Source organism: Chrysochloris asiatica, unplaced genomic scaffold, assembly GCF_000296735.1.
Source record: "Chrysochloris asiatica unplaced genomic scaffold, ChrAsi1.0 scaffold00340, whole genome shotgun sequence".
In the NCBI taxonomy this organism is placed as follows: Eukaryota; Metazoa; Chordata; class Mammalia; order Afrosoricida; family Chrysochloridae; genus Chrysochloris; species Chrysochloris asiatica.
Window position 1 is genome coordinate 1,988,892 of NW_006408858.1, and position 20,881 is coordinate 2,009,772.

The window sequence follows — 20,881 nt, forward strand, 5'->3', positions numbered from 1 at the left end:
CCCCAACACCACCTACTGGCCAGTCAGGACCAAATGGTTCTTGGAACCCCTTTAGTGGTCCTCGCTTGTGCCCTGGTCTCCATCCAGGCCAAGGTTTGTCAGTGGCTGGCGTTAGGCCATGTCCAGATTCAAAACAAAAACCAAGCCAAACCCACTGCTATCAAATCAATTCCAATTTATAGTACCTTCTTATTTTATAAAAAAGCTCTTATAAAAAGCATAGAACAGGACTTTTCACTCCTCAGGAGTCTGCATCTATTTCCAGTTCTCTTTAGCATTTTCTTCTTCCAGCCCATTTGAGGGAGTCCTGGTGTGGCGCTATAGGATAAGCACTGGACTGCTAATTGCAAGATTGATGGTTCAGACTCACCAACTGTTCCTCAGAAACCCTATACAGGGTCATTGTGAGTGGGAACCAACTCGAAAACACTTAACAACAAACAACAAGTTCACTTGAAGAGACATTCCTGGTTGGGTTCTCACATCCTGAAGTCTTAGAAGAATAAACATTCACATTATTAGTTAAATTACTCGACTATGGTGCAGTGAAAACTCACACTATTGATATCCTCACTCAGGAAGATGAAAAAACAATCCAAAATCCAAACCTGCTGCCTTTGAGTCAGTTCTGACTCATGGTGACCCTGGAGGACAGAGGAGAACTGCTCCCTAGGGTTTCCAAGGCTGTCCGTCTTTATGGGAGCAGACTATTTCATCTTTCTCCTTTGTAGTAGATGGTGGGTTCGAACCAGCGACCTTGTGCTTATCAGCCCAACACTTAGCTCACTGCACCATTGCATGCTTAACCTTCCTGCTTTGGTGTGGGAGAGTCCAGTTGACCACCGTACTCCCCTGCCCTCCCCCCTGGCCCCTACCTCCTTGATGCTGTCCCTCAGTCACCACTTCAGAGTTGACTGGAGGTTCCAGGCTCTGATGGCCCCCTGGGGTGGGAGTCATGGGTCCCAAGCCCACAACAGTCTCACACCTAAGCTTGCCACTCCTCTGCTGCCCTGTGGGTGACCCTGCAGGGGTCCAAAGAGCTGAGTGTGCTCCAGGAAGGAGCTGGTAATTCAGCACAGTTTGCTTGCTCAGGGAACTCTGTTGTGCTGTGGGTTAAGCATTGGGCTGCTAACCACCCAAGTCAGTAGCTCAAACCCACCAGTTGTTCCATGGGACAAAGATGAGGCAGTCTGCTTCCATAAAGATCAACAATCTCAGAAGCCTTAAGGAGCAGTTCTCCTCTGTCCTCTAGGGTCTCATGAGTCAGAATTAACACGATGGCAGTGGGTTTGGCTTGTCCAGCTTCCCCACTTCAGGACCCCATCTGACACCAGTACGGGAGGTTTCGAGTACATGTAGTCTTTTTCTTACCAAAAGAATGAGTTGGAAGGGTTGTACCTTCAGCACCATGGTTTTTATTGTTAGGTGCCTTAGAGTCCATTCTGACTCCAAAGACTCTGTATAGGGTTTCCAAGGAGCAGCTGGTGGGTTTGAACTGCCAATCTTGTGGTTTGCAATTCAGTGCTGATCCTACAGCACCACTACAGAAGTCCTTGGCACCGTGGTGGTGGTGGTGGTGGTTATGTGCCGTGGTGTTGGTTCCGACTCATAGTGACTCTGTACAGGGTTTCCAAGGTTGTAAATCTTTACGGGAGCAGAAAGCCTCATCTTTCTCCCATGGAACAGCTGGTAGTTTCGAACCGCTGACCTTAAGGTTCGCAGCCCGATTTGTAACCACTATGCTACCACAGCTCCGTGGTTATTGTTGTTGTTAAGTGCCGTCAAGTCAGATCCAACCCATAGTGACTCTATACAGGGTTTCTGAGCAGCAACTGCTGAGCTTGAACCACCGACCTTGCAGTTCAAATGGCTTTGCAGTCTGGCGCATTAACCCACAGTGCCACACCAGGATCTCCATGGTAGGAGGGGGGTTAAAGAAGTGGCTTGGTCCAGTGCAGTCCACTGTCTTGCAGGTTGAGGTGGTGACAACCCTTAAGGGTTTTGGTGCTTGGGGCCAACCCATGCACATGGATACATGGAGATGTCCACTTTACAGAGGCAAGAGACCATAGATAAGGAGACCACTGGGGGGAAGCATTTGAGCTACTCCAGAATGCAACTTGTCCATACCAGCACTTCCAACAGGAACCAGAGCAAAGGGCCTGTATGCTTGTTGTGGATGCTTGTCACCAACTTCAGTTTTGCATTTAGGGTCAGATATTCAAAGCAGCTAAATTCTGTGTGATTCTTTTGAAGTAACTAATACTTTCATCTCTTCATAAAAGAAGCATTGTGCCTTTCACCATGTACACTGAGTGCAAAATGTTGGTGTTTTGAACTTTGGGAAATGTACCTATGTGAGGGGGCTTCAAAAATTCATGGAAAAATGGAATGAAAAGATAATGGAATTTTTGCATGAACTTTCTGAAGCTCTCTCATATGTTGTTAGTTGTCATCGAGTCGATTCTGACTCATGACAACCCCATGTGTGCAGAGTAGGACTGCTCCTTAGGATTTTCAAGGCTGGGATCTTTTAAAAACAGATTACCAAGTGGGGGTGTGTGAGGGGAGGAAGGGGAAGGTGGATCACGAAGCAGGGAATAGACACAGGATAGTCTGGGTGCTGGGGAGAGGGGCAATATATAAGAAGAGGAAGGGGAATGGGAGAACAAAGCAGAAGGGAAAACAGTTAGGCAAGTTTGCATGGGCTAAGTGGGACAGAGGTAAAGAATGATGTATGCACAACCTTGAAACAACAGGGCTCTGGGATACAGGGATTGAGACATGGTTGGAATGGAGAAAAAGGGGAAATAATGTTAAGATGCTTGGCTGTCTTTTGAATCTTGGTTTCCCTGGCATACCATTATAAAATAGACACTTGAGGGGGAGAAAAAGGAATAGCCAGAAATATCACCATAGAAAGCTTGTAAATCTGTCTTCTGCCTATAACTGACTGGAATACCTAAAATGGGGCTATTATATGCCCAGGGAAGGAGGCTTCCTGCATAGCTTCTGCATTACGTAAGACTATAGGTGGAAGCCTAAACAGCATCCAGAATCTTCAGAGGTGGGAAATTTCCACTTGAAAGGACAGACCAGCCTGGAGCGGCTAGAAGAACAGAAGATACTTCTTGAAAGAAAGACTGACAGGAAAATTACAAAACAATAGAGGCAGACTGACTGACTACTACAAGAACAAGCAAGATGCTCGCATAGGAGACATCAAGGCAAGTGGTCGGGTCCCCTCAGAGCAAACCCCCTTCCAAGACTAAGACTCAATGGGAATGCATGCTATGATTGATGACCACATTCAACACTGATAAGGGGAAGTGAGGAAAAAACAGCAATGAAGCTGCAAGCTAAGCCCTACAACATTCAATAGACTCCTGGGAACCCTGGTGGACACCTGGTTGGCCAGCAGTGTGGCAAGACCTGGGGATTCGTTGGCCCAGAGTCAGTGACATAGCCACAGAGGACTAGAGTGGAGAGTGAAATGTCCAGCTGTTAAGAAGAGAGGGCACATCACCAATGGGGGGAAGTGGGGTAACAGCAGCAATGAAGCGGCAAGCTAAGCCCTACAATGTTCAGTGGACTTCTGTGGACCCAGTTGGGGATCTGGTTGGCAAGCAGTGTGAAGAGGCCTGGGGACTCTTGGGCCCAGAGTCAGTGGCGTGGCCACGGAGGACTCGAGAGGAGAGTGGAGCTACCGGCTGACGGGAAGAGAAGACAAATGCACAGGAGTGCCCACACTTGCAGATGATACCCACGTGACCTGGACTGGATGACTGGATGATTGGAGCTCAACCAGGAGAAGAAAGAAGAGGGGAAAAAGAAAAAAAAAAAAAAAAGAGTGAGCTGATGCAGTCTGATGAACTTGACCTATACCTGTGGAGCAGCGACTCAAAAGAAGGAACAAATCCTCACAGCGAGAAACATTCACACACACCCCCACACACAGAGTGGATGGAGAAGGGCAGCTTGGACATTGGATACTCAAATGGGAAGGGGGAGACTACAAAGGCAAGAAGTGACTGGCTTACAAGCTTTCAAGAGGGAACCTGGTGCTAGGGAGCATGGCGGAAGGCAGAATCTCCAGTAGGTACTATTCATTCTGTCTGCGCGGAGCTGATGAAAGGAGATATAGGTGGGTAACTCGTGATACTGTAGTGAATAATGCTTGTCGGGACAGATTATGAGGGTTGGAAATGCAGAGGTGGAGGTTTTGTAGCAAGGAAGGGAGTGATTAATTCTCCAGGATAGGAGCGGAGGCCTCTGGGACCATCAACGGAGAAGAGCCGAGAGCGGGACCCTACCCAGAGAAACAATGATGCCTGAGATAGAGACAGAGATGATGACGTGGAGTGATGAAGCGACTGGGGACTTCGGACCCAGAGAGGGAAAGGGACTGTGGGCCGAAAACTGGGGGGAGGAGGGGCAAGTGTTGGGGGCGGGTTTCTGGGATATACCCTTTGGGTGGTTGATGATGCATGGAGGGGATTGGAACCATGGCAGTGAGATGATATACGATGGAATGAATGTAAAACTAAAGTTCTCCCATGTAAACTATCATATAATTTACAATAAAACATTAAAAAAAAAGAAGAGAGGGCATATGCATAAGAACACCCACACACTTGTAGATAATACCCACTTGACCTGGCTTCAATGACTAGATGATCAGAGCTCAACTAGAAGAAGAAATAAGAGGAAAAAAAGAGTAATCTGACACAATTTGATGAACTTGACCTACACCTATGGATGCAGTAGCTCAAAAGATGTAACAAATCTTTATAGCAAGGATCATTCCCACCCCCTCCATACACATAGTAGACAGGGATGGGCCACTTGGACATTGGCTTATCCAAAGTGGGGGGGCTACAAAGGCAAGAAGTGACTGGCTTACAAGCTTTCAAGAGGGAACCTAGATCCAGAGGGTGTGGAGGAAAGTAGAGTCTCCACTGAGTAGTATCCAATCTGTCTAGGCAGGGCTGGTGAAAGGAAATGCGAATCAGTCTCTTGTGATACAATAGTGAATAATTGTTATCAGGACTGATTGTGAGGGTTGGAAATGTAAAGGTAGATGTTTTGTAGCAAGGAGGGGAGTGACTGGCTTTGCAGTCTAGGAGCTGAGGTCCCTGGGACCATCAAGGGAGAAGAGCAGAGAGCCGGACCCTACCCAGAGAAGCAGTGACGCCAGAGATGGAGGCAGGGATGATGATGTGGAGAGATGGAGCACCTGGGGACTTTAGAACCAGAGAGGGGCTGTGTGTTGACAACTGGGGGGCAGGCTTGTAGGGTATACCCTTTAGTTGGGTGATGATGCATGGAGGGGATTGTAACCATGGCAATGAAACGATACACGATAGGATAAATGTAAAACTAATGTTTCACATAATTCACAATAAAACATTAAAAAACAAACAAACAAACAACAGATTACCAGGCCTGTCTTTCAAGGTGCCTCTGGGTAAGTTTGAACTGCCAATCTTTTGGCTACCAGATAAATCCTTAACCTTTGCATTACCCAGGGTCGCCTATATAGAGAGAAAAATGAGGGGGCTTCAAAAAGTTTGTGGAAAAATGGAATGACAAAGTAATGGAATTTCCCCGAACTCTTTGAAGATCTCTCATGTATATTGTACATGCACTAACGTGTCTGCACACATGTGTACATTGTGTGTCTGTTTCCATAGAACTACAGCAATGCTACATTTAGCATTGTGTTTGACAGGAGGCCCCGTGCCAGGGCGGCACTTGGCTGGCTGGGACAATCTCACACCTGGTGGCAAGAGCTTCATCTGCTCACCCTGGTAGCAGCGAGCTGCTCAGCTCTGTCGCCAGCTCCCATGAGGGAAGTCCCGGACCATTTGTTTCCCCCAGGGCCACTGCAGAAGTATTCTAAAGGATCCGCCGCTTTTTGAAATGGAATTATATCATTAGTACCTGCTGGGATTAATGCTGACATTGGGTTTATCCATCCTTACATCACCTCTTCTTGTTCAAAGGCTGAGGGGTGATCTGACGAGCCCACCCATGCGCCTAGCCCGGGCTGCAGGTTTTGTTCTGTGTGTGCATATGTGTGTGCTTTTCTATGAGTGTGCCTACAAGTGCACGCATATGAGTACGTGTGTGCATGTTTATATGCACAGTGTGGGGTTGAGAAGCAGGAACGAATTTAAACTACCGAGGAACCTTTCAAACTCCTCTGCTGGTCCCAGCACCCTGTCTGCTGTCCTGGATCACTTGATCCTGGCTGTAATGTAATAAGTTTGGAGGGACCTGGTTCTTCAGGCCCTGGGCCCACCTGTGGTAGGGCTGGTTGGGCACGGGTGGGCTCCCTGGCCTTGCCTTTGTGGCAGTCCTGCCCCATCACCCACTCACTGTTAAGTGTCCCCAGCCTCCACCCTGGCCCAGAAGGTCCAGAGTGACCCACAGTTAGGTCACCCCTGTGCTCTGCTGACTGGACCTCGCTCAGGAGGACACATGCTGGTAAGCCCCACTTGTGGGCTGCGCCACTGGAGCCTCTGGAAAGTGGGCTCGGTACCTGTTTGTAGCCCCTCATCCAGCTGCAGGGCCTGGTGTGTGAGTCCACTCAAGCCAGACCTGGCCCCCACTTCCACCCTGACGGCTGTGTGAGCTGTTGTGAACCTCATGCACAGACTCACTTGGCTTTCTCTCTGTCCGCAGGTTGGTGGTCGGCGGCAGCTGTATCCTTTGTTAGCGTGGAGGTGACAGGCTGGGTCCATCCCCCACTGCCCACCCCCACCACCTCTCACTGCTGTAGGGCGTGTGCTTTGCTACCCGAACCCCAGCACTTAGGGGCCACTCAGGGTGGTGACCTCTGCTCTGAGACCACTCGAGGCTGACCTTCTGCAGCAGGAGCTTCCTTGAGGCACCTCCAGAGCCTGCCCGGAGCAGCTGGAAGTGGACCTCATCCAGCAGAGCAAGCAACAGCCAGCTGGGGTCAGGGGAGAGGACCTGGGAAGATGAAAGCATTGGCTGACACAGACTGAGGGCGGCTGTCTCGTATCTGTCAGAGACGTAGCTCTTCTTCCCCAGAGCCCCAGCCGGCAGCTTTCTGTCGCCACAGGGACCCTGGTGAAGTGAAACACAAGTCCAGCTTCTCTGTGGGGCTGGAGGGAACACCCTCTGCTTGGTCTGGCAAAGATGCTGTCCCCAGGACCAGCACAAGAAGGGGCTGAGTGTGGCGCCTCTTCATCTCATCTTGCCCTGGGAGCCTCGTCCTAGGGCTGAGGCTGGGAACCAGTGGGGTGCGTGTGAGCCCCTGTGGCTTCATGACCTCATTCCCACTGCCGTTGACTTGATTCTGACACAGAGCAGCTCTACACCAGTGAACTGCCCCGTAGAGTTTCTCAGGTCATCAGTCTTTAAGAAGCAGACAGCTTCATCTTCTCCCTGAGGAGTAGCTGGTGGATTTGAACTGCCAACTCTTTGTGTTGCAGTTGAGTACTTTAACCAGTATGCTGCTGATCCAAAACAAACCCACTGCTATTGTGTTGCTCCCAGCTCATCAGGACTCTATAAGGTAGGGTAAAACTGCTCTAGGGTTTCCGAGGCTGTTAGTTTTTTCAGAAGCAGACTGCCTCCCCCTTCTCCCTCGGAACACCTGGTGGGTTCGAACTGCCAGCCTTTTTCAGTTACCAGTCCAACGCTTAACCCAATGTGTCACCAGGGCTCCTGTGACTCCATTCACCTTCCTTAACCTGCCACCTGCAGATGTTGCCCTGGAGTGTGCTGGCTTCCTTTCGGGTGTGGGCCTGGACACCACGGTGATGTTGCGCAGTATCCCCCTGCGGGGCTTTGACCAGGTAGTGCCACAGGGTCCCTGCCCCTGAACGTCCCCACCTCCACCCCTCCCGGCTCAGGTCTGAATCCTTAGGGATCGAACTGGAATTGAGCTAGATCCTGAACGAATTATCAGTGTGCACATGGAGCCGGAGTGCCAGGCCCAGCTTGCTAAACTGGCCACGTGTGGCTCCAGCAGAGGTGGCAGGCCTGGTGGCAGAGGCAGTACCCCTACTGTGGGGCTCCCTGTCTCCCAGCTCCCTCCTTGCTGAGCCTCTTTGGTGTCTAGATGGATGGACCTGAATCCAGAGAGAACTGTCACAACCACCAGGGATGGAGCAGACGTCCCCTGAGCAGCAAACATAGCTAGTTGGTCAGGCCATTTGTGATGGTGCTGTCCTACAACATGTCCCCCCGAATCCCAAAACCAAGCCTACTGCCATTGAGTTGATTCTGACTCTCAGTGACCCTAAGGACAGAGGAGAACTACTCCTTAGGGTTTCCAGGGCTATAAGTCTTTATGGACCCAGGCAACCTCATCTTTCTCCCCTGGAGTGGCTAGTAGGTTCAAACCACCAACCTGTAGTTAGAAGCTCAACACTTAACCCACTGTATCACCAACACTCCTTTCAGAGCCCCAGAAACTATCAGAAAGGGAGACTTTCCTCCCAAGTTGGGAGGCCCTGGCCCACGACACAGTCCTCCCTGGGCCAGCCATTTGCCCCTCCAGCTAGGCCACCCTGTACCATCCTTCACCTAGAGACTCATCCACCATGTTACCGGGTGCCCACCATGGACCACAGTGATCCAGGGGAAGCATCTGAGCCTCGTAACAACAGTGAGAACATTGGACAGGAAGCCAGAAACAGTGGGGAGGTCACACAGCTGAGGGGGACAAGACCCAAGATATTAGGCTGGGAACTCTGGGAAGACACCGCCATTTGAATGAGGACAAAGCTGGAGGTCTGTAAGGTTCAAGTCCCCAGATGTGAGGGAGGAGTGGGTCTTCTATGGCATGAGGGTGTGTGTGGGCAGCAGGAGCCACGGGGACTTGTCAGGGGTCTAAGGCTATGCTGACAGGTCTGAGGAAGGTCCTTGTCTCTGAACCTTCTGTTCTGTGACTCCTTGGTGATCTTCACCTGACATGGTATCTCTCTTCTCCCATTTCTCCTTGTTCTTCTATCCTAATCTGTCTCTATAGCTCTGAGATGATGGGCTTGAAACCCACCCTACATAGCACAGAAACCCAGTACCAAGGGGATTTCAACTGCAAGAGGGTTAGGGTTGCTCGGGAGAATCTGGAGTTCGACTGCATTGATGTGTCTCCCAGCTTCCATCTGAGCCCAGGGGGTTGAGAGTGATCCTGCGGTGATCCTGGGACTCCGGAGAGCCAGGCCTCTCCGAACTCAGTGGATTGAGCAGCCAAGGCTGAAGGCACCAAGGTGCTGGTGACCCATGGGTGGGCTGTACCCTGTGGAGTTTCCAGGACTGAGTTGGGAGAGGAGAGGACAGGGTCAAAATGTGCCCCCAGGGGAGTGTATAGCCATATCAGATAGCACATGGGACAGGGCTTCAGGGAAGTGGTGTATCTGTCTCATGGGGCAAGGAGGACAGGTCCAGGATTGCTGGACTGGCCATGTGGCCCAACCGTTTCCCTTCAGAGTAGGGCTCGTATGTAGAAGGACAAGCAGCCCCAGGACAAGGGGCAGTGCATGCCAGGGCCTGGCCTTTGCTGAGGGAGACCACCTGGCCCTTCATCCCAGACACAGGCTCTCCCCACACTGCCAGGAAGGAGCTGGCACACCTGTGCAAATGTCAGGTGTTTGCTTCTGAGAGGACTTAACACAGTAACTGTTTATTTTCTCTTGAAAGAAGAGGCAGTGGGCCAATCATGCCTCCAGCTTGCTGCAGGCAGACATCTGCTCCCATGAGCCTCCCACCTGACTCAGCCCCCACTACAGCCGGGTACACACCCACCCTCCAAGACCGGGAAGGAGAGCAGGCGGTCTCTCCACAGATGACCCTCCCACCCCCACCTCATGTGAGGGCAGAGGAAGCAGTCTTGCCACAAGAACGGGTGCTTGGTGACAACACTGGATAAGCAGGGTCAGTTGGGTGGGGGAATGAGGAGGGGTGGCCTGGGAGCACGGCAAAGGAAACAAGGTGCTTCTCTTTGCCCACAATGCCATGGAAGAAGTCCAGTCAGAGCACTCCTTACCTTAGAATCAATGGCAAGACTTCATCTTACATACTTCAGACATGTTGTCAGGAGGAACACAGTCCCTGGAGAAGGGCATCATGCTTGGCAAAGTAGAGGGTCACAGAAACAAAGAAAAAGATCCTCTTTTTTGAGATGGACTGACATATTGGCAGCAGCAATGTGCTCAAACATACCAACAATTGTGTGAGACTAGGCAGTGTTTCATCCTGTTGTACATAGGGGTGCTATGAGTTAGAACCAACTCCACAGCACATCACAACAACAACAAAATGAAATGGCATCTAGAGAACAGCCGAAGGCCATGTGTCTCAGTTCTCTAATGAGGTTATAACAGAAATACCACAAGTGGGTGACTTCAACAAACAGAAATTTATTTTTTCACAGGTAGGAGGCTAGAACTCAGAATTCAGGTGCTGGCTCTAGGAGAAGAGTCCCTCTCTCTGTGGGCAGCTCCTTATCTGCTCAGCTCCTCTTCCTTGGCTTGTTGATGATGATATGATGTGGCTTCGCTCTTCCCCATCTCTCCTTGCTTCTCCATCTTAATTTGCTCTTTTTATAGCTCTAAGTAGGTGTCAGTTTGTCATACTGTAGTGCTTTGTGTGTTTCTGTGATTCTGGAAGCTATGCCACCAGCAGGGTCACCTATGGTGGGCAGGTTTCACATGAGCTTCCAGACTAAGACAGACTAGGAAGAAAGGGAGACAGACTACTTCCAAATATTTAGTCACTGAAAACCGTATGAGTAGCAGTGGAACACTGTCAGCACCAGAATATTGAATTCTGAAACATGATGAAGAGCACCAGAATATTGTCAGATATAGTGCCAGAGGATGAGTTCCTCAGGTTGGGAGGCACGCAAAATATGACTGGGGAAGAGCTGCCTCCTCAAAGTAGAGTTGACTGTGATGACATGAATGGAGTAAGCTTTGGGACCTTCATTTGTTGATGGGGTACAACTCGCAATGAGGAGAAACAACTGTAAACATCCATTAATCAGAACATGGAATGTACAGAGTATGAATCTGGCAAAATTGGAAGCTGTGAAAAATGAAATGGAATGCATAAACATCAATATACTAGGCATGAGTGAGCTGAAATGGACTGATACTGACCATTTTGAATCTGACAATCACATGGTTTACTATGCTGGGAATGACAAACTGAAGAAGAATGGTGTCACATTCATCATCATAAAGAACATTTCAAGATCTATCTTGAAGTACAATGCTGTCTGTGATAGGATAATATGCATATGTTTACAAGAAAGACCAGTTAATACCACTATTACTCAAATTTATCCACCAACCACTAAAGCCAGGGATGATGAAATTGATGAATTCTACTAATGTCTTCTGTTTGAAATTGATCAAACATGCAATCAAGATATATTGGTGATTGGAATGCAAATGTTGGAAACAAAGAGGATGGAAAATATGGCCTTGGTGATAGAAACAATGCTGGAGATCGCATGATAGAATTTTGCAAGACTTGTTTATTGCAAATACCTTTTTTAGACAACATAAAAGATGATTATTCACATGGACTTCATCAAATTGACTACATCTGTGGAAAGAGACTGTTGAAAAGCTTCATATTAAAAGCCAAAACAAGACCAGGGGCAGGCTCTGGAAGAGACCGCCAATTGCTCATATGCAAGTTCAGGTTGAAGCTGAAGAAAATTTTAAAAAGTCCAAAAGAGCCAAAATATAACCTGAATGTATCCTACCTGAATTTAGAGATCATCTCAAGAATGAGCGAAGACCAAAAGAGCCGTGGGAGGAACATCATGCAAGAAGAAAAGCAAGAGGTTATTAAGAAAGAAACAAAAGACCAAAATGGATGTCAGAGAGACTCTGGAACTTGCTCTCCAGTGTAGAGATGTTAAAGCAAATGGAAGAAATGAGGAGGTAAAAGAGCTGAACAGAAAATACAAAGGGCAACTCAAGAAGACAAAGTCAAATATTATAATGAAATGTGCAAAGAACTGGAATTAGAGAACCAAAAGGGAAGAACATGCTCAGCATTTCTCAAGCTAAAAGAACTGAGGGAAAAATTCAAGCCTCAACTTGGAACACTGGAGGATTCTTTAGGTGAAATTTTGAATGATGCAGAAAGCATTAAAAGAAAAAGGAAGGCATACACAGAGTCACTGTACCAAAAAGAAATGGTCCACATTCAACCATTTCAAGAGGTAGCATATGATCAAGAGCCAGTGGTACTGAAGAAAGAAATCCATGGTGCAATGAAGATATTGACAAAGAACAAGACTCCAGAAATTGATGGAATACAAATCGAAATATTTCAACAAACTGAGGCAGCACTGGAGGCACTTATTCAATTACGTCAAGGAATTTGGAAGACAGCTACCTGGCCACCTGATTGGAAGAGATACATATCTGTCTGTGCCCTTTCCAAAAAGAGGTGACCCAAGGGAATGCAGAAATCATCGGACAATATCAATATCCCATTCAAGTAAAATTTTCCTTAAAATAATTTAAAAATGGCCACAATATTATTACATTGACAGGGAACGCCAGGGGTTCAAGCTGGATTCAGATGTGGACATGGAACGAGGGATATCATTGCTGACATCAGATGGATCTTGACTGAAAGCAGAGAATACCAGAAAGATGTTATCTGTGCTTTATTGACTATGCAGAGGCTTTTGACTGTGTAGATCATGACAAGCTTTGGACCACATTGAGGAGTATGAGTATTACAAAACACTGAATTGTGCTCTTGAGGAATTTGTAGATAGACCAAGAGGCAGTCTTTCAACAGAATTAGGGGACACTGGTTTAAAATCAGGAAAGGTGTACACTATGGTTGTATTTTACTGTATTTATTCAATCTGTATGCTGAGCAAATAATTCAAGAAGCTGGATTATATGAGGAAGAACGTGACATCAGAATTGGAGGTAGACTCATTAACACCCTACAATATGCAGATGATACCTTGCTTGCTGAAAATGAAGAGGACTTAAAAATACTTATTGATGAAGATCAAAGACCACAGCCTTTGATATGGATTGCATCTCACTGTAAAGTAAAGAAAAATCCTTACCACTGAAGCAATAAGTAACATCATGATAAATGGAGAAAAGGTTGAACTTGTCAGAGACTTCATTTTGTTTGAATCCACCATCAACACTCATGGAAACAACAATCAAGAAATCAAATGACATTGCATTAGGCAAATCTAAACAAGACCAATTTAAAGTGGTCAAGAGCAAAGATGTCAGTTTGAGGACTAAAATGCGTCTACCCAACCCATGTTTTTTTCAGTAGCCTCATATGCATGTAAAAGTTGATCAGTGAACTAAGGAAGACCATAAAAGAATTGATGCATTTGAGTTATGGTGTTGGAGAAGAATATTAAAGGTACCATGAGGCCAGGATGGTTAGACTTCATCTCTCATACTTTGTACATATTGTCAGAAGGGACAAGTCCCTGGATAAGAATATTAGATATCATGGTAGGTAAAGTGGAAGATCAATGAAAAAGAGGAAGACCCCCCAACAAGATGGACTGGCACAGTGGCAGCAGCATTGGGCTCAAGCTTAACAGTGATTGTGAGGTTGGCACAGGTCTGGGCAGTGTTTTGTTCTATTGTATATAAGGTCGCTGTGAGTCGGGCTCGACTTGATAACACCTCACAACAACAAAGATGAAATACTCGTATGGCCTCTTAACGTAGAAAAGGAAACCCTACTGCCAAATGAGATTACAACCACAGGTATACCAATCCCATCACCATCAAGTCATTCCCAGTTATAGCCATCCTATCTAACAGAGTAGAATTGCCCCATGGGGTTTCCGAAGTCATCAATGTTTATGGAAGCAGGCATCTTCATTTTTCTCCCTTGGAGTGGTTGGTGGGTTTGAACCACCAACCTTTCAGTTAGCTGCCCAAGATATAAGACCACAGGTAGAGGGGTTTACAACACACATTTTAGGGGGGCACAATTCAGTCCATAATACCACATGAATTCTGACCAAAGGATCCAGGACTGTAGGCGTGGTGCTGCAAGGGACCAACTTCCATCTTTAAAAAGAAAGAAGGGGGCCCAGAAGGTAAGACATCCCAAGTGAGGGTCAGAGGGTAGTGGGCACCTTCTCTTTCTGACAGACTCCTTTCAGGCCCCAAGACCTCCTGCCCTGCCCTGCTCTCCCTGTCCAGCCTAGCTTTCTTGATGGCCGTTGGCCTGGCACCATGACATCAGGACACATCCTGTGAGTCTGCTCTGAGCTGTGTTCTTCTTTCCACTGTCCGTGTTGCAGGGAAGAGTCAGCCTGCAGTAGGGCCAGGGCCCCTCCTCTCCCCTCAGGGTTGTGGCAGCAAAGTGGTGTTCACACATGTTCTCTTGTCCTTGCAGCAAATGTCTTCCTTGGTCACGGAGCACATGGCATCTCACGGCATCCAGTTCCTAAGAGGCTGCACACCCTCGAGGGTCAGGAGACTCCCTGATGGCCGCCTCCAGGTGACCTGGGAGGACCGAGCTTCTGGCAACGAAGACTCAGGCACTTTCGATACCGTCCTGTGGGCCATTGGTAAGAGGCTGGGGGACCACAGTCCTTGGAAGGGCTCCTCATCTCCTTCCTTCTTTCCCTGCCGACTCCCAGGGGGTGAGTACCACACAGCACCCCTTGACACAGGACCCACACCTGACCCAGTCCCTCTTCCCATCTGAGTGCCAGCACCATCTGACCTTGTTCTGAACATCATGGAGGTCTCAGGGTGGGAAGCAGCTCGATCGTCCGTATTCAGAAGACTAATTGGTCTTCCTGATGCTGTGTCCCTGAGATAGATAACTTATGTGGGTCCTGCCACACAAGTCCTATGGATTACTTACGAGGCTTAGCCCACCACTGTTGAGTCGATTCCAAGTCTTAGTGAGTCTACAGGAGGCTGTCAGTCTTTGTGGAAGATAGCCTCATCTTTGAAGTGCCAGCCTGGTAGCTAGCAGCCCAACACTTAACCTATTTGGTTCAGCCTGGTTCTATTTCTTCTTTAGCAAAGAAACTGTTTCCCATAGTAGTTTCAAGCTAGCTACTGTTAACACCTGTTAATAACAGATCCAAATTTTGTTTGTTTGAAGCAGCATTCTTACAGTTCTCAGTACTTTTCTGTGGCTGGCTCTAGGCCCTCGGGGATCATCCTGTGTTAGGAGGGGTTCTGATGGCATTATGCATGGTCACACCTTTAGGTTTCTGAAGACATTGCTGTCAAGTGACAGTACCTAGAGGTCTGAGGGCCTTCAGGCCTAGTGGCTGGAATTGGCAGCTTTCTGGCTCCTGGGGGCTTTGTTTGAATTTTCACCCTCATGTTTTCTGAGACCCACTGCAGCATGTATGGCTGTGATAACCCCTTCAATAGGCAAGGGTAGTGGCATCGTCAGAGGTGTTGTTCCTAGACCGGGCCCTTCCTGCATCCCCAACACCCCTTGAGCCTGTACCCTGGCCTGCTGGCCCTGTCTTGAGAAAAGTAGAGAGCATAGCACAGACACAGAGAACCTGCCCGGACTATGTGGGGCAGCCTGAGACTGGTCCATGGGGAGAGTGCAGATCCCATCTCAAAGAGGGGAGCCAGATGCCATCCCCACTCTGCACCTGCTGTGCAGCCAGGGTGCAGGCATCCTCGTTGATGGTGGTGGTACAGTGGTATGGCGCAGTACATGTGCTCAGAAGTCTCCAACAGCCTCACTACCTGTGGCTCGTGTGGGTTATGGGTTGGGCTGCTGACACCAGTTCGAATCCACCAGTTGCTCCTCGGGAGACAGCTGAAATTTTCTGCTCCTACAGAGATTTACAGCCTCAGAAACCCTATACAGATCACACAGCACACAACAACAACATCCTGTCAACTTATAATTGAAACTAAGAGCCGCAGAGTTCTGGCTTCTTTGATGCCCTGGGAGCAGCTGGGTCAGGTACTTTCTGCTCCCAGCCACACATGGGGCTATCATTGCTTGTCACTACTTGGCCAGCCCTGCACCCCGGGGTGGGGCGTTGTGATAAAGCTGTGCCACCACACAGTGCTTCTCTGGAAAAGCGAGTCTCTCTTCCTTGAGTTGCTGGGAATGAGTGGGGAATTAGAAATGGGAGCAGATGCCAGGGCAGACTGGACAAGCTGAGGGGCCCTGCAGGGAATTTTGTGCATTTTGACCTAAAGTTGACAAGTTATCAAAAGAAATACTCTGGGTCAAAAGTACACCTGAAGGGGTTTTGTTAGGATAAACAGGAGTCCTGGTGGTACAGTGGGTTAAGCATTGGGCTGCTCACCACAAGATCACCAGTTTGAACCCACCAGCCACTCCAGGGAAGAAAGATGAGGCCTCTATTCCATTAAAGATTCTACTCTGTTCTTTAGGATTGCTATGAGTTGGCATCAGCTTGAAGGTGGTGGGTTTGGATTGGAGTTATGATCCATACTATGAAAAAGTATGTAGCTCTTTGGACCTTTGTTCCTTTAACTCTATTCCAAATGGTGGGGTGACAGGGCAGCCCCATGTTCTAGTGACGTTGCTCCACACCCTACCCACCCACCATGATGACTGCTGCTCAGGGGACAGGGAGCTAAATGGATAGGATGCCTCAGCATGCCCCCCAGGCCCCTGCAGATAGTATTGCTGTGGCCTGGATACCCCGCTCCCACCCCTGCTCCCTGGGAGTCTGTCAGATTTTTTTGTATTTAAAAAAAAAACGTATCCCCTAGACAGCCTGCCCAGCGTGATTTATGCTGTGGGTGGGGGAAGCTCTCCAAGCCCTTGGCCTCTGACCCTGGCTCACAGCGGGCGGCGGTGGTTTTGGCACGCCTGCTGGGGCTGCTTGGGCATGTGCTGACTCTGCCGTTGGCTTCCGGGCTAGAGTTTTGTAAACATTCAGCAGCCACTTCCCAGCTGAGGAACCGGGACTGTTTTCTGCTGGCTAAATGGATAAGCCTTTAAACCCAAATCAAACCACCACCATTGAGTCAATTACAACCCATAATGACCCCTGTAGGACAGTATAGACCTGCTCCTTGGGGCTTTCAAGGCTGTAAATCTATAGGGGAGCAGACAGCCTCGTTTTTCGCCCTTGGAGCATCTGGTGGATTCAAACCTCCAAACTTTCAATTAGCAGCCCAACACTTAACCATGAGGCCTGGGTCTAATCAGGCTCACGAGGCTGAAAAGGCTAGCAGAGCTACTGCCTCTTCAAGCTTGATTTTTCTCTTCTTTAAAATGGGTCTACTATGAAAGTTGTTATTGTGAAGTGTTGTTGAGGCCATTTCACCTCATAGTGACCACATGTGACAGTACAACTGCCCATAGGATTCTTAAGGCTACTTCTTACATGAGCAGACTGCCTCATCTTTCGCATGAGGAATGGCTGGTGGGATTGAACCACCGACTTTTAGATGAGTTGTTATGGTTCCAAGTCATAGAGACCCTGTATAGGGTTTCTGAAGCTTTAAAATCTCTACAGAAGCAGAAAGTTTCATCTTTCTCCTGTGGAACTGCTGGCAGTCTTGAATGGTGAACCTGTGATTCTCAGTCTAGTGTTTATCGTATGGGCCACCGTGCTTCCTGAGATGAGTAGCCCCACACTTAACCCAGTACACCACCAGCTGTTTGTTGTGGCTGTTTGAATTGGTTCTGAGTGACCCTGTGTAGGGTTTCTGAGGAGTGGCTGGTGGATTTGAACTGTTAACCTTGTGTTTAGCAGTACAATGCTTATCCTACAGCACCACACCCATCACTTCTACTTGCAATTAAGGATGATGTCTCCCAAGGTTAAATCTGATGCTATCAGATGCCGCACAGTTGGCATCTAGAATGAGTCCTCTGTCTGTGCAAGGGAGGTGAGCTGCCAGTTGAGCTGGTTCGTTAACATACGCTTTAAACATAAAGGGAAGGAGTCCTGCACAACCCCCACCCCCAAGCAGAAGTACCCAGGGCGGGGATGTACGTATGTATGTGTGTGTGTGTGTGTGTGTGTTGCAGCGTCATCCCGGTCTACTCCAGGCCTGCAGCACCCTCACTGCCCACGTGGCCCCACAGAGTGGTCCTGGCTACTGGACCGAAGACAGGGAGTGGGAGGATCAGGAGTGAGACCCCCGAGTCCTCTCACACAGCCTTGATCTCCATGCAGGGGGATTAATCACATGAGCCAGTAAGGCCGTTAATTGCTGCGCAGGGGGCCCGCTCATTGTTTGCCTCTGAATCACCCACCCACACCAGGTGTCTCAGATAATAGACTGGGAACCCGCCTCACGGAGGATTTCCTGTCTGCAGATGTGCCGATTAGAGCGCTGAGTGAAGACAGTCAGCCTGCGCCGGTCTCCGATTTGCTCTGTGCAGTTAACCAGTTGTGGCCTGAACACACTGGCTGTCTGTGGACCAGGATGGGGCCTTGGCATCAATGCCTTTTTATGTAAACAATTCTGAGCTTATGCCTGGTGATGCTTCAATTTTCTGTCAATTTTTTGGTATAGAACAACCAGAGTGATGCCATCAGATCAAAGCCTTGGTGAAAAGGGAAGAGTGGAAACTGCCACGTGCCCTCAGCAGCCCGGAGCCCTCTAGACAGTTCTCTGTCCCTGCCCCCTGAGTAGTGATGAAGGCTCTGCTGTGTCCATCTCTGGGCCTTCTAAGAGCTAGCTGGTGGCCCTTGAGGGGTCCTGGCTATTGTTGGAAGAAGCAGTGTGGGGAGAACACCATGATTTATCATGGGATCCTACAGTCCAAGTAGCTGTGTCCATCTGGATGCTGGGGAAGGTTCTTGCTGTGGTCACTGGAAGAAGTGCTATTGTCACCTGTTTGTGTAAAAGCCCATAGTTCATTCATTTCTGGACATGTCATGTGCCCTGGCTCCCCAGGCTGTAGTCTCAGACCTTTTTTCCAGCCACAACCCCGAGCCCCCTCCACGGCCTGCTCACCCTGACATGCTTCCTTGGGAACCACAGCCAGGTGAGGCGAATGGTGCCCAGGGTCTGTATGCCAGACCCACCCCCAAGCCCTCAGCACCCAGGGACCCTTGTCTGCCCCTCCTTGAGCAGCCTCGTGAGTCAGCTGTGGTCACTTGAATGGCTCTGCCACACCACAGACACATCCCTGTGGAGTTCCCTTACCAGCTGCTGTGCTAGTGAGCCCATCCTGACAGCAGGAGAGGCCGTAGCTGTCCAGAGCTGAGTCCAGTGATGGAGGAGCAGCCACACAGGACCCCTGTGGATTTAGCCTGGTTGGGAGCCCCTCTAGGTCCGTTCTTCAGAGTCTTGGCCCAGCTGTGATACAGGAAGTTTGTGTCTAGTGTGTTCTTCCTGTGGAGGTCCATAGTTGCTTGCTATGATGGCCTCACCCAGCACATTAGGCACCTGTTCTCATGGTGTACTGTCTCACCAAGGTGCCACTTTGCTTCAGGACATGGGCCATTAGCGCTTCACAGAGTCTTAGTACAGACTCGGAGATGATGATGGTGGATATGAAAGAGGCCAGGGTCTGCTTGGGAAGTGTTGCCAAGGAAGACAACACATGTGTGGGAGGTGAGCCTACAGTGCTGAGGCCATACCACAGCCACTCTGGAGACAGCACCACCTGTGTGGTACCTGCGTGCACCTCACCTACATGCTAGCTTCGCGTCAGGCCAGGTGAGGGCAGGACACAGCCTGCTCTGTGCTGTCTCCTTGGGTTCATGTGGCTAGGTGAGGGTCTGGGGCCAAGTTGTGTGCCAGTGCCCTCCTCTCCCGGTCCAGAGGCGAGTTGTCTGCAGTGCTGCTGGACCTACTGGCTGGTATCCACCTCCGGCCAGCATCAACCTGGGTCTTCTTACCAACTCAGTCTCAGTGTGAACATAGTGGAAACCAAGTCAGAAAGACCTGAGTGGGTGATGGGAGCAGCTGGAAGCTCCTGTGCCTGGGGACCAAAGTTGTGGGCAGGAGGTAGGCTGGCCACCGTCAGTAGGCAATGCACACTAGCTTCCGGCCTATTCCATCCCCTGCTCCTATTCTGTGTGTATCTCAGCCCCCAATCTGGCCCACCACCCTCCTGTACAGAGGGGATGCTGGCTCTCCTATAGCCAGTGAGAGAGGGCAGTGGAATCACATGTGGCCTGTTTGGCATCCCTGAGCATGGGAGAGTAGGTAGTCAACTCCAAGGGTAGCCACCTTAAGCTTTCTCTAGCCCCTCCCCAGCAGGGTGACTGAGCCTCCCTCAGGCCCCATGGAGTGCCAGGGCTGACAGAGATGCACAGGTATTAAACACAGGAGACCCAGGCCCACAAATCGTCTACAGTGCTGTCACTTTTACATTTGCAGTTTTGATGAGAGGAGCAAGATCAAGGAAATGATTCTGTGCACATTTGTTTGTCTGTGGCTTGTTTCCTGTGCTATTTCTTTCTCTGCCTGGACCCATCCTGGGCATTGCTGCTGGTGGCTGCTGGGTTCTGGCTTTACCACCCAGCTCTGCACTTTCCTCTGGGCTCCAGTGTGCTGCAGGGCCCCCAGCACCTGGAAGGCCACCTTTCTCCAAGCAGAGGAAAACAGGACATTATGGGGTTCCAGGGCATGTAGGTGAAGAATAGTGAATATTCACCATGGACTTGCAACAAATTTGTGTTGAGAGTACAGCCAGAATGCTCCTTAGAACCAAGTGTGACGAGACTTGCTCACATGTACTTTTTTTTTTTTAATGTTTTATTGTGAATTACATGATAATTTACATGGGAGAACATGAGTTTTTTTTTTTTTTAATGTTTTATTGTGAATTATGTGATAGTTTGAGGAGCTCTGGTAGCGTAGTGGTTACGAATCGGTCTGCGAACCTTAAGGTCAGCGGTTCGAAACTACCAGCTGCTCCGCGGGAGAAAGATGAGGCT

The 20,881-nt window shown here is 49.1% G+C and overlaps 1 protein-coding gene across 1 annotated transcript in view; it reads left to right on the plus strand.

The window, feature by feature from the left end:
• The window catches only part of TXNRD2 (thioredoxin reductase 2), a 79,627-nt gene that overhangs the window by 39,840 nt on the left and 18,906 nt on the right, over nucleotides 1–20,881 (plus strand). The window contains exons 9-11 of the mRNA XM_006875826.1: nucleotides 6,688–6,707; nucleotides 7,738–7,829; nucleotides 14,404–14,578. Of these exons, the coding sequence (XP_006875888.1) occupies nucleotides 6,688–6,707; nucleotides 7,738–7,829; nucleotides 14,404–14,578 (287 nt within the window). The remainder of the gene's footprint in view (nucleotides 1–6,687; nucleotides 6,708–7,737; nucleotides 7,830–14,403; nucleotides 14,579–20,881) is intronic.